We start from the raw sequence: 13515 nt of genomic DNA on the forward strand, positions 1-13515 counted from the left end.
ATGAGAGTGATGATACTTTTTAATGTGAAGAGATTTATAATCTCTGGAATGGTTAGTGATAGGGGCAGGGGCATTTGAGAATGGGGACTTGGGTGTCTGTGGTTGCCCCATAGGACTGGTGTGAGTGTTTTCCTTTTGACATTGAAGGACTTGATCTGGGGCATGGAGCTCAGAGGAAGTACAAGGGATAAACAGAGCTTCATCTTAACTATGGTTTCTTCTGTCTGTCGCATGCATGGCCCCCTCAGCCCTCCTTCTGAATGTGGGGCCTCAGTGACCAGTGAGCCATAAGGGTCATTCCTGTGTTGACTCCACTCCCCTCCTGCCTGCTGGGAGAACCTCTGCAGTTTTCTCAGTGCTTTGAGCCTTGACTCCTTCTGTGAAATGGGAATGTCAGTACCTACTCGCAGTGAGGGCTTTAATGAAATAAGGACACACAGTGCCTGGGGGGGGGGGAGCGGGGAGGGGGCATAAGAAATGCTGGGTCTTCCTGTTTTCTGAGTTCTGTTTATTAAAGATAGTAGTTTGGTTTTGTTTCATCATAACATTGTGGTAAGTTAATGCAAGAATGTCGGGGTGAAATGCAGTCGCTTAATAACTGATGACTACTCAGTTACTATACTGTAGAAGCATATCTGTGCTTCCCCAATTTTAACCTTTCTGAAATCAGGATGAATCTTGAGTCTTTGGCATCTTAGATTCAGTAACATACTTGAGGCACTTAGAGATGGAATTAACTAAGATGTGAGTTGCTTACTAGCTTAGTCAGGTTTGCTGATGATAATACACAGAAAGCAACAGTATAGATCTGAGGGATTATATTTTGGGAAGATTGTATCTTATCAGGTAAAAGCTTTTGATGAACTGAAAATGCTAATCACCTTTTTTCCCTCTTTTTCTCCCTCTGTCTCCCTCTTTGCTCCCTTCTGTGTATGTCACCCTCGTGTTCTGTTTTCCTCCATCCTCTCATGTCATGTCTACTTTTTCCTGGATGCCGCCACCGCTGCCACCACCACCACCACCACCTCTTCCACCTCTTTTCCTTCCTCCTCCTCCTCCTCCTCCCTCGCCACCACCAACAGCAGCAGCAGTTGCAAGCTCAGCATCTTTCCCATGGCCACGGACCCCCAGTTCCCCTAACGCCTCACCCTTCAGGACTTCAGCCACCTGGAATCCCGCCCCTGGGCGGCAGTGCCGGCCTTCTGGCGCTGTCTAGTGCTCTGAGTGGGCAGTCTCACTTGGCAATAAAAGATGACAAGAAGCACCATGATGCAGAGCACCACAGAGGTGAGAGGCCGGGCAAGCCAGATTAGGACTTTGTCCTCACACTCTTACAGTGCTGCAAAGTTGTGTGCACCGCTAAAGAAAGCCCCAACCCATTCAGAGAGCAAACAATGAGCTAAGAGGAACTGTCGCAAAGCTTGGCCACTGAAATACAGTTCACCCTGGAAGTTCTCAGGGCTTAGCGTTGGGCATCTGTAGATTTCTCGATCTCTTTAGATTGCAGGCATCTTGACATCTTGGCAACTGCCTAGTTAATGCCAGTGGCCTGTACCATATTATGGAAAACTGTTAACTGCTTAATTGGGTAATTTTCAAAGAAAGTAATGTTGTTAAATGGGGCGAAATAAGAAGTTAAATCTGAAAGTGAATGTGTTCAAATGAGAGGTTTGATAATTGCATCTGTTACTGCTTAGCTTCATAGGCTTTAATTCTAGTATGCGTTAAATATTGGGCAAAATTGCACTTGACTAATTTTTTGAAGAAAAGTAATTTATTCTGTCAAGAAATAAAAAATAGGCTTTGTGTATGGTTAAACTGTAAATCTTATGTTTACAAAATACTGTAATTTTCAGGAAATCACTGTATTAGGAATGTGCAATGACTTATATAAATAAAAGCCATTTTTAAAACTGTTTGGGGCTTGTGTTCTAATTATCCCCCCCTTTTTTTATTTCTGTTCTTGCCTCTGTGTCTGAACGGGCATGTCTGTGCGTTTCTTGGTAACCTCGGGAGCAGACAGAGAACCCGGCACAGTAAGTACTCTAACGCTTGCCACACATGAACACACCCCCTTCCCGCAGTGCATCCCAACTGTCTTTCTTAAACACAGGCACAGACACGCACATTCTCCCCTGTCTCTCGCAGTGACCAGGTTTTTTATTTTTATTTTAAAACTATGGCTATTCTTTCTGTGCCCCCCACCCCCACTCCGGTATTTTTATAAAACTTTTGTTAGATGAGAGCAACATGATTTTGGGGCAGATCTGTTTGCTGTGATCTATATGTGTTCCAGACCCACTTAAAAATATATTTCCCATTACATTTTGAGTCTGGGTTGCCTGTAGTTTAAAAGACTATTTTTTATCTGAAATCAGTTTTACAGGCAAGAGGTCATAATCCACATGTGAAATTGGTTAGTAATGTGTTATTTCTATCTGAACCATTTATTATCCTCTGCAAATGTATCTTAGTTGCTAGGTTTCCATATCTAGTTTTCTTTTCATAATTGTCCTTGTAGTGTGAACTTGAACTTAAATTTATTTTAGACCAAAGAATTGAGCATATAATAAGTTCTTAAAAATAAGGAAATTCAGTGAACAGGGGTTCTGTTGCTTGGAGAGCTCATCTTTTCACCAGTCTAAATCTTAACCCATTTTACATGACGATCTGTACGCATATCACCAGTTAGCTGTGTGGGGAGGTCTGTGTCTACAATGCATCTCTCAAATGTTGTGATCACATAGAGTGAGAAATTGGCCCCTGTTCTGGTATGATAACTTACAGGGTTTTTTTTGCCTCCTTTCCTCCCTTTTATTTATTTTTTGAACATGGCAGTATTTTGACCATCTTAAATCTAACTGGTAGGGGAAAAAATGGGATACTGAACTTTTAAATCATTCTGATGACTTGTCTGCTCTGGGTTTGGAAGGAAGATATGTAATTCTTTTCATTCTGGAAAGTGTACTTTTCCCCCCTCCCTTTTCTGTGTAGAATAGTATTGACTTTGTGTGTGTGATGTATTTTTTTTTTTTTTATCCTCACCGAAGCCATTTTTCCATTTTTTGTTCAGATAGTGTGGGAGGGAGAGAGAGAGAGAGAAACATTGACGTGAAAGGGACACATCGAGTGGTTGCCACCGGCATGACCCAAGTAGGGTCGGGGACAAACTGCAATTGAGGTACGTTCCCTTAGCAGGAACCGAACCTGGGTCTCTCCGGACTGCAGGCCGACGCTTTAACCACTAAGCCAAACCGGCCAGGGTTGTATTTATTTATTTATTTTTAATTTTAATTGATCTTTAGAGAGAGAGGAAGGGGGGGTGGAGAGAGAGAGAAACATTGATGTGAGAACGAAACACCTATCGACTGCCTCCCGCACACTCCCCACTGGGGATCCAGCCTATAACCAGGGCATGTGCTGTGACCAGCAACCAGCAACCTTTTGTTGGATGGGATGATGCCCAACCAGCCATACCAGCCAGGGCGAATAGTAGTGGCTTCAAAAATTCTCTTTGAGACGGACCTTGGAATACTTGGTGTATCGGGATATTTTGGGGGAATGGATAATGGTGAAGGGATGGGGTAGCTAGGTTTAGAATTCTGGTACTACAAGTTTTCTCTGGAAAATGTTGGGGGAGAAAAAGTTATGACTGGGGAATAAAATATTCTCCTCAAAGTACACACCTAAGTAAACAGACTGATTTATGGAGGTGACCTTTATGTTTTGCTGTTTGTGTCCCTGCAGATTATCATCTTTTCTGCCATGTTCATTCAATAGAGTGTTAAATTAAAATCCCTAATCCTGGACCAGGGAACAGATAGCAGAAAATACTGAGAGAGCCCATGTCCTTTAGTTTGATGCATGTTTTAATTTATTGAACTTATTCTAGGTTTGGGACTTTAACTTTTATTCTCAGTACTATGGTTTCACCTTAAATCACTGAATATTTTATTTATTGAGTATTTACTATATGTAAGGTAATGTAGGAAATGCATTTGTAGTTTGGTATACACACATACCACAAGACCTTTCTAAAGGAACCAAGGAGAGAGGTGACCAAAACCCTAAAAAAGAGAGACTAGAAAGTTTCACAAAAGTTCTAGGCAATTGTAGGAGGGATACCGTGGTGTATGTAGCTCCATGAAATGCCAGCGAGTAGCAGGAATGAGGAGAGGTTTGCATGCTTAAGCTAGTAGCAGCATTTCCTAGACCTCTTTGTGTATTTCTGAATGTATCTAATAATCTATTTTATTTTTGGCTGAAAAAATGTAAACAACTTAGTCCATTGTGGAAGTGAGTGTGGGATGAAGGAAGAATGATGAGTTACATCCTTAAAGAAGGACAAAATAGTTCCTGAATTTCAGGCAACTGTGGATTACTTTTAAGTCTCCATGTTGAGTTAGCAGTCAGTGAAGTTCAAGTCAAAATGTGGATACATTGCATAAAGGAGTCTGTAAAACAGTATAAAATAAATGGCTACTTAATGTGTTATTTGTATGTTTCCTTTTTCACGCCCAATTTTTGACAAGTTGTAATCACAATTTCAGAATATTTTCAGAATATGTACTGTGTTTCCTACCTAATTGTTACAGAAAACTATAGGTGATGATATAAAATGGGAAAACTGCACTAATTTGTAACACATTTTATTCAGTCTATAGAGAGGAATTAAGCTGTTTGCTGTTCATGTAAGTGGGATTTTGCTGCAGTTATATAGTAGCTCTTCAAACTTTGTGTAAAATTGAATATGAGAAGCAATGGGTAATAAGATGATATGTACTATCAGTGCCTAAAATATGATAGTACTTATCTCTTCACTAAAGTGGTTTGGATCATGAAGTTGAATTTTACTTGGCAGATAAAGTCAGCTGATTGCTCTGTAATGCTCTTGTTTCTTTTCATCAAGTGAGGGGTTAAGAGTGGTTGCTACAGGGCAGAAGTTTTCAAACCTTATGGTTTCAGGATTTTTTTTTTTAAGAGAGTGGAAGGGAGGGACAGAGAGAGAGACATCTATGTGAAAAAGATACACCAACAATTGGTTGCCTCCTGCATGACCCCAACTCGGGTCGGGAATCGAACCTGCAACCCAGGTATGTGCCCTTGACCGGAATCAAACCTGCAACCCTTCGGTCTGCAGGCTGACGCTCTTAATGGCTGAGCCAAACTGGCCAGGGCTCAGGATTTTTTATACCCTTAAATTAAAATCTGAGAACTCCCAGAAGACTAAGGAGTTCTGAAAAATTCCAGACTTGTCTATAGTCTTACATGTCCCTGTTCTTCTTTCTATAGTGAACACACATTATTTATATTAAGTGCAGAAACCAAGAACTTAGTAGATCCAGAGGGAATGTGGGTATGTATGGGTTTGTATCTGTAAGTCTAAAACAGGTTCATAGGTCGTGTTAGCTTATTTTTAGTGAGAAAATTATTCCATTTGCTAGTTTTAAGGTTTTATGGTAGGAAAACAAGTGAGCCTTAATGTAACCTGTTTTAGTGTGAAACCAGGAAGTGAAGACACTAAGAACGGGGTGAAAACATGGACACAATTTTTAAGTCGCTTCTTTCTGAAAGGGATGAATGATAAAACCAGTAACTTCTAAGATGTTTATTTTGCTATTTGTTGTTTATAAATTAAGATTTGACTAGTGTTTTTCTAATTTGCAAAAAACAAAGAAATATGAAATGACCTAACAAAGGCCTTTATTTCTTCAGTAGTAATAAAAACCTTAGGCATTTCAATTAGGGATGAATTGCATTACATTTTGGCCAAAGGGAGTATTATTTAAATAAGTCTGCTTGAAAGACCTGGAAATAGAGAGTTGACTAAGAGTTGTATGGCTTTTAAGAAAATGGAATAGAATATGTGTTTAAATCCTCATCAGTTTAACAAATATTTGCTGAGCACTGACTGCCCAGCACTGTTTGAGATGCTGCATATACGTGTTGCCATTTTGCAGTGTTGTCTTTTAAAGTCACAGTCAGATATTTGTTTCAGTGACAACACTGAAATTCCTGAAGCATGTGATCACTCATTGGAACATTTGGAAAAAGGGGTGGAGGGATTGGGGAGACTGTAGGGCACAGGGGGTCTGTGGACTTAGGGTTCATAGATGGGCCTGAGAAGGTTCTTGAACCCTCTAAAAATTATGCAGATTGTTCTGGGTCAGGGCTCTTTCACATGATTCTGGGGAGAGAAAACTTTCATCAAATTCTCAAAAGGGATTCCTGGTCCATAAAAGTCTAGGTACTATTCACTTACATTAGAGATCGAAACAGTGCAGTCATCATTTTACCGATAAGAACCAAGCTCAAGGAGGTTGGGTGCCTCTGGTCATACATTTGCTCAGTTAAGGGCACTTGAGAACTAGATCCTGTCTCAGAGGGACTGTGTTGTCACTCCTGCAACTGGCTTCTAAAATCATCGGGATCATATTTAGAACTTTTTTTCAAAGCGCTTATGACAACAATTACTGTATATAATGTAAGGTGTCTTTACAGTCATCCCTTGCCACTTCACACTTCGACTTTGCGGCTTCACTGTATTGAGTTTTTTTCAAATATATTTATTAAAAAGTTGATCGAGCCCTGGCCGATTTGGCTCAGCGGTTGGAACATCAGCCTGCGGACCAGAGAGTCCCAGGCTCGGTTCCCGCTAGGGGCACGTACCAAAGGAAAAAAAAAAGTTGATTGAGACAGTGAAAACGATACAGCTCGTGCTCGGTTGTCTGAGTCAATTATACACTCCTGTATAACAATTACAATTAAAATTACCGTACGTATGGACTGTAGGCCTAACACCTACCGTGGTGTATTCTAGCACCCCAGGTGCAACCGCTAGAGTGGAACAGATTAACCGCAATAAACGAGGGATGACTGCATTTTGTTTTTCTCTAGTTATACTTGCCTAGTTAATTGGCCGAGGTAGGGCAGGACCAGATCCTAGTTCAGCACCACCCATCACTTCACTTTTTCTTAAAAATGACTGGAGAGCATAGGGCTTTCATTGGGAAAACTGTATTGTTGGTCTTCTGACCAATCACAGTATCTCCAGTGGCTCTTCAGGATTGTGGCAGCATGGGGGTGGGCGAGATAGAAAGAACACCTGTTTTGGACAAGGCAGGCTTCCATGGAATTCTGACTGCACAGCAAACCTCACAGTGGCTGCCTCACAGGGTGAGGGTTTGGGAACCAGAAACAGCAAGTCATCAGACATAACTAGCAAGCCTTTAGGAATGTCCTCCCCCTGAGGACCTGCTAATGGGAAAAAATGCATTATTTGTCATGCTCAACGAAGTGACTTGTGGTTTCGTTTCCTTTGTAAAATACAGTGGGTGAGACGGTGGAGATGAGGGCCCCTGTGACAGGGTGGCAGTTACTGGTGTTACCATGTTGGGACCATGAACTGATCTCAGCTTCTCATGAACTTGGCCAGTCTCATGATAATCAGATTCGTCAAATGTAGGCATGGACTATTTTCATCTAAATGTTTATGGCTTTATCTTGACCTGGTACATGTCAAGGAATGGCCTGGAAATAAAGGATAAAACTGAGACGCATCCCTAAAATGCCAGTATTTAAACATAAGGGAAAACACTGAAGTTTTCGTAAGCAGTTGCCTTAGCCGATTTTCCTTTTGACAGAATTTAAAACCATGTGCTTAAAAAAATGGATCTTCTGGGCAAACCGGCACCACTGTCGTGAGGAGGGTAAACCCCTAAAGAAAGGAAAGCCCCCGCTGTTTCTAGGTGGTTAGGAGTATGTATCTGTCACAGGCGGAGGTGTCTTATTGTGGACGCCATATCTCAACCAGGTGGATATCGGAGCCCATGTGACTGAGGAAATGTTAGGTTGTATCTCACTGTGATTACAGTGAATAGGGGGCATCTTTCTCTAAAAAAACCAAACACGAGATACTCTTCTTCCTCCAAAACCTTTTTTAGACTTAGTTTGTGTTCTGTAATTAGATAACTGACGCCTGCCATTTGGAGCAGGTTTTCCTAAATTTTATTTTCATTTTGTCCCCATTATCTTTTCATTTCCTCTTTAATGTAGTAGACAACAAATTCTACGCCTCCCGACTTACAGATAAGGAGGGTGGATGTAAGAGCTATTGGGTACCCAGGTAACTCAGTCAGGGCCTGACCTGGTGCTTTCTAGTCTCAGGGCCTTGTCTTGCATTAGAAAGGATCTCATCAGGGGCTGGAGGAAGAAGAGGGACAATAACCCCTATGTAGCTCTTCAAAAATGTGCTTTTAAAAAAGGCTTGAAAGACAGATTTGATTTTTGCTTTGACCAGGGTCCTGATTAGGGAAATGGAGGTATCTTGAGTTCACTTAAAAATTGTTTTTAAATGATTATATTGTCAGCTCAAAAGTTCTTACTAATTTTATTTTGCTTTACCTGGAGAAGGTGGGTGGAAGGGCACGCTGGGGGCGTTAAGGGTGATGCCTAAGGCCTCTGGCGGTTTAATACCTTATCTACCCCAAATACCCCCGGGTTTGTGTGTCTCCTACATGGCCACATTCTTTTCCGAGGGTCCTCCTGACTTAGTCCCCCTTCTGCATGCGACAGCACCGAGTTCCTAGATCAAGGTGCAAGAACGCACTGGTCCTTTCCCATTTTTAGCTATGAAAAATAGATGTATACTCTTAGACCTGCTTCACACCCAGCTTCTAATATGTGATGTGGTTGCCAAGTGGACACATTTCCACACTTCTCCGCTTTCTTCCCCTTTTCCCCATTGACAAGTGGGGATCTCGTTAGTTTTGTGGGCAAAAAATACATTTGTTGAAATGTCAGGCGGAATATGTGAATGACCAATTGGACTGCAGCAAAAAGGATAGCGTAGGGTGATGACTTAATTGGTACCAGGTGTCGGTGGAGACGGCACACAGATGTGATGGGGTGCGTCGTTACCTAATTGTTTTAATGTTCACCGAGAAGTTAATTGTCAGTGTAGAGTGTGCTAGCAAATTAGGTCCCCACCGCCTCGGTGCAACTGAGGATAAATGAGGTGTCAGGAGTTTCCAGTCTGTACCTCTGACACAAACACTTTTCCTGCGGGGAGGAGAACGCTCCCTAGGGGAATCAACATGGCAGCTAAAAAATCCATTTGAATAATGTACATTATTTTCGCATTAGGGAAACCTGTCTAGCTTTTGCTGTATCCATGAACAGTTTTGCCTTTCAGATTTGCTGCTGGTGGCTCTAGGTTGAAATTTGTGTGGCAGAAGAGTTGTTTGAGGTCTCAGAGTAAATGAGGGCTATATGGTGGCTTTGTAACACGAGGTCCATAGCACTGACTGTGCAACATTTCATTAAACTTGCCTTCTTTCATCTTTTCTGGAGTTTACCTTCCAAAATATCTCAGCATACACGAGCAAGTGTTACTGTTAAACTGCTGAAAGAAAAGTAAAATTCTTGGAATAAGACTCTGAAGACTGGTTTTATGCATATTGAAGCAGCTTGGTGTCTCTATCTTAGTCTTGAGTGGATAATCAGAGCTTGAAATAGAAACAACATCGTCTGGAATGGTCAGAAGAAAGGTAACAAACATAAAATCCAAATCTCGATGTTTTCTTTTGATGTGACTGAACGCTCTTAGGTTCAACAGACTCTTCTACTTATGTGGTAAGTTCTTACGTGAAGGTACGGTTTAGTAATTGCATTTGGATGTTTGTTTACCTTTGCTTCAATTTAAGAGAATATATTGTCTACTTCTACCTACTAAGTTCGAACCCACGATCAACTAACTATTTAGTTAACTTGATTCCATTGAACAATACCAGAGAATGTTCCTGGTGTATGTTTTCACAAAACATGGTTGACCTGGTTAGGAAGCTGCGCTGGATTTGACCGCTCAAGGAGTGCACACGGGTTCTAATGTTGGAAAGTCTGCTACTCTTTCTTCTCTCTGAGGAGCACCTTTGTTTGCCCTCACTGGTGCCCTTAACCATGACATCACTGTGAGTGCAGAAGTGACCCTCAGGAAGCAGATCTTGGTCACAGCGAACAGTCTCCTTGCTGCCAACGAACAGGTTCACTGGGATTTTATATTCTCAGAGAACCACAACTTTTCCTTACTTGGGAGAGGTCTCCCTTGTGGAGCATGTTCTCTCTATTCTTGCACCTCATCTAGTCATTTCATGTGTAGTTCCCACATAAAACGGAGAGAAAGTCATGCCAGTTGGGCAAATAGGTCTTCTGGACCCTCTTTCTGTCTCTGGTACTAAATTTTCCAGGGGCTTCATTTTCCTATAGAGACGGGTCAGATGGGCTCCCCTTTCTCATTTCACATCATCATGGTTTTAGAATTTTAGTTTATTTTGAAATCATAATGGGTTTTCAGATCTTGATTTGCTCAGATTTAAATACCCCCCTAGGCTGAATAAAACTCCTATTTTGAGTTCTTGTAGAAGACATCAGGTAAATAAGGTGATTGTTTGTTTGTTTGTTTTTGGTTCTTAACAGAAGTTTAAAGCAAAAGAAAACATATATGCAGTCTGAAAATCCCAGCCTTCAGGACATTTGTAGTAGAAGTCTGCTGATAATTAAAGTAATTGAAAAATTCTGGCAGATATTTAAATTTTACCAGCTATAAGGTGAAATAAAACTTTGAGTTTCTTGGCTAGAATTAGAATATATTGGTCAGTGTGGTAACATAAGTTCTCACGCTGATCAGAAAAATTCTGATTCACGATTAAATTTGGCAAATAAATATTGGAAAAATGAATTGTACTTGATGAATGATGTTTGGCACATTAAAATCTTTCAAAACAGACTCTGTGAAGAGAGGTATGTGGTGGTAAATAGGTCTGTGGGGTTACTATTGGCCATGATTGCCACCATGTGAAACTGGTGCTGTGGTTACCTGGACTATTTTGTTCTCTGCTGATTTCTTTTTTTGTATGAATGTTGGGTTATAATGGTAGGACTCATGGATGCAAATGTCGGAATTTGACACTATTTTTAGGTCTTTCTAAAGTAGGCTGTGAAATGTTCATTTTAAAATTTCTATGTTCACATTTTTGGGATTGTGGAAAAACAACCAAGTGAATTAGAGGGTGTGTATGTGTGTGTGTGTGTGTGTGTGGTTAGGAGGGGGAACAGAAAGCATGCAACATATATTAGGCATTATTCTGTCCAGTAGAAATTTAATTAAGCTTCATAGGCTAAGGAGCCAGGGTAACTTGTAAGTGATAAGTGTTTTTTTGGCCAAGTATTTGGGTACAAGTATTCAAGTACATACATTGAGTTTAAAAATCACTCTTCTGGGAGTGGCACTTTGACTCAATGGGAAGAGCTTCTTGACTTGAGAAAAATCGCCTCCCCTCTCTGGGCATCCTCCCAATAAAATGAGGGGACGAGGGGGTGAACAATATGTCTGGTAAGGTTGCTTTGGCCTTGTCAGAGATTTGATTCTAATTATCTTCTGTGTTTAGAATGCACAACTTTTAAAATAATAAAACGAAGCAGCCTCGGTTTCATTCTTTTGCTATGGTCTCTTCTTAAATATTGATTAAATAATGTCAATGTGAAATGTGATTGTACCTTAACCTAGTCCAAATCTAATAAATAGAGATAGAGCCCTAAATTTTGAAATATCTAAAGGATATTAAGTCAGTACCTGGGTATAATCTCTTTATTCTTAAAATATGTAAAACTGCTCATAATGACCATCAAAATGACTCTATATCACCTCTGAGCCATTAGAAGGTACATGGGGGAAAACACACCACGAGAGGAAAAGACTTATGGTATCATGAGACATCCAGTAATACCCATGAACGCACTTTTGGTTGGGTTCCTGGGGAGCATATGAAGGAACCAGAAAGCTTGATGTCACCTAGGCAGTAGTTAACCAAAAAATTATTGTTGCTGATGTGAAGTTCATTAGACTGAAACTGTTTGCTTAAATCAAGAACAACAATGAAGGCAGTGTCAGAGCTGGGAGGATGTCGGGCAATTACACGCAGAAAACTGAGCTCATGGGGACAAGGGTAAAAGGAAGCTGTCCGTTTTTGGCGGGGCTGCAGCAGGAGCCAGGAGCCCCCCTGGCTGCTAACCGGCTCTAGGCCTTTCCAGCCTTCACGCTCCACTCCCTTGTTTTGAATCAGTTTTACAGAACCAAAGGTATGATGAGATGTTTTGTTTTGTAACTTGTCTAAGTCCGCATTTGAATGCAGCCAATTTTCAGATAAGCAGGGGTGCTAATTACTAGCCTTGTCTAAATTTAGAGTAACTTTTCAGAGATTTTTCAAAAACTCATTCAGATGGCAGGCCTCATTTAAGCTGCTCAAGTAGGAATTACGGTACAGTAGTAACTTCTAATAAGTAGACGGGAGGCCTCAGAACTTGACATAATTATAGGTCCAGCCATAGGAATGCATTGTTTCCAACAAAAATTGTATTGTTTCTAACAGAAGTGATGTTTACTTTTATGTTTGCATTGCCACTTGACATTAAAAAAAATGAGATTATTCAGAGCTGTCTCTGAGTGGCTGAGTGGTTTGGACGCCCAGTGGTAGGTACAGCAGAAGGGCTATGAAGGTGACACACTGATGGCAGACGTTAAGCCAGCGGAGACTAACTCTGGGGTTCTGGGCACTTGGCCAGATGTAAATTGGATACAGCCCTGCCCTTAAATGTATCTGCTCAGAGTCTGGAAGAGGAGACTTTGGGTCTGATATAATGTATAACACAGGTGTATTTGGACATTTTTTTTTTTACTTAAGTACAAGCTGCTACTGCCCTCCGTGGCTCAGTTTTCTGAGTGTGTGTTTGCACGTTGCAGAACTTTTAGTAAGTCTGCATCTTGTCAGGTGGATCTAGGTTCGAGGGGTTAATTTTTTAGCAGACATTTACCAAGGTAATTAGTTCAGGGATTCAGCCAGCTCACCTTTCAGCCCCCCCACTCTGTGCTAAAGACATTACTCTGAGCTTCTCTATTGAATTGCATTGGTTCTTCCATTGTTTTTATGAAGCCTCCTGGCATTTGTGTAGCTTGAACAGTCATGAATGAAAAGCTCAGCTCATGTCAGAGTCAGCCCCTGAAGTGGGCAAAGAGGCTTCAGAGTGCCTTCTGGTTTCCAGTTTTTATTTTTTCCTGCATGTGGTTGAGCTGTGGATGCCCCTGTGGTGGGATCCACAGTTGTCACTGGGGAACCTTGAGGGCCAGCCACCTGGCTGATGACTGCAGGCTAGCTAGGAAGGGATACCCGCTGTGGTTAAAAATGTGCGCAAACAATTGGCTCCTGGTAGATACAATGGCCTTGGAGGTGGTCTAGCAAAGGTGGTCCTCAGACCCTTCTCTGTCGAATTGTGGCAGAGAAAGGTAACATAATTGTCTGTTGGCCCTGGGCACCCTCCTCTTAGTTCTCTAACATCTTTCAGAAATTGGGGTATCTGTGCTTTGTGAAAGGAGGTTTCTGCACAGCTCATTCAGCATTGTTCAAGGTTGTAACACATCACTGAACAAATTTCCCCCTTGCATATGCTAATCCTGCACTTAAA

General features: G+C 41.3%; 1 protein-coding gene across 3 annotated transcripts in view; it reads left to right on the top strand.

Annotated features, from left to right (window-relative positions):
- Nucleotides 1–13515, top strand: part of TLE1 (TLE family member 1, transcriptional corepressor) — an 85472-nt gene that overhangs the window by 41466 nt on the left and 30491 nt on the right. For 2 of the 3 annotated variants that reach the window (XM_036261320.1, XM_036261319.1), the window contains exons 7-8: nucleotides 1083–1287; nucleotides 2020–2036. In XM_036261320.1, coding sequence (XP_036117213.1) covers nucleotides 1083–1287; nucleotides 2020–2036 — 222 coding nt within the window. The remainder of the gene's footprint in view (nucleotides 1–1082; nucleotides 1288–2019; nucleotides 2037–13515) is intronic. The other variant, XM_036261321.1, reaches the window with a different exon arrangement.

This window comes from Molossus molossus, unplaced genomic scaffold (genome assembly GCF_014108415.1).
Source record: "Molossus molossus isolate mMolMol1 unplaced genomic scaffold, mMolMol1.p scaffold_m16_p_14, whole genome shotgun sequence".
NCBI lineage: Eukaryota > Metazoa > Chordata > Mammalia > Chiroptera > Molossidae > Molossus > Molossus molossus.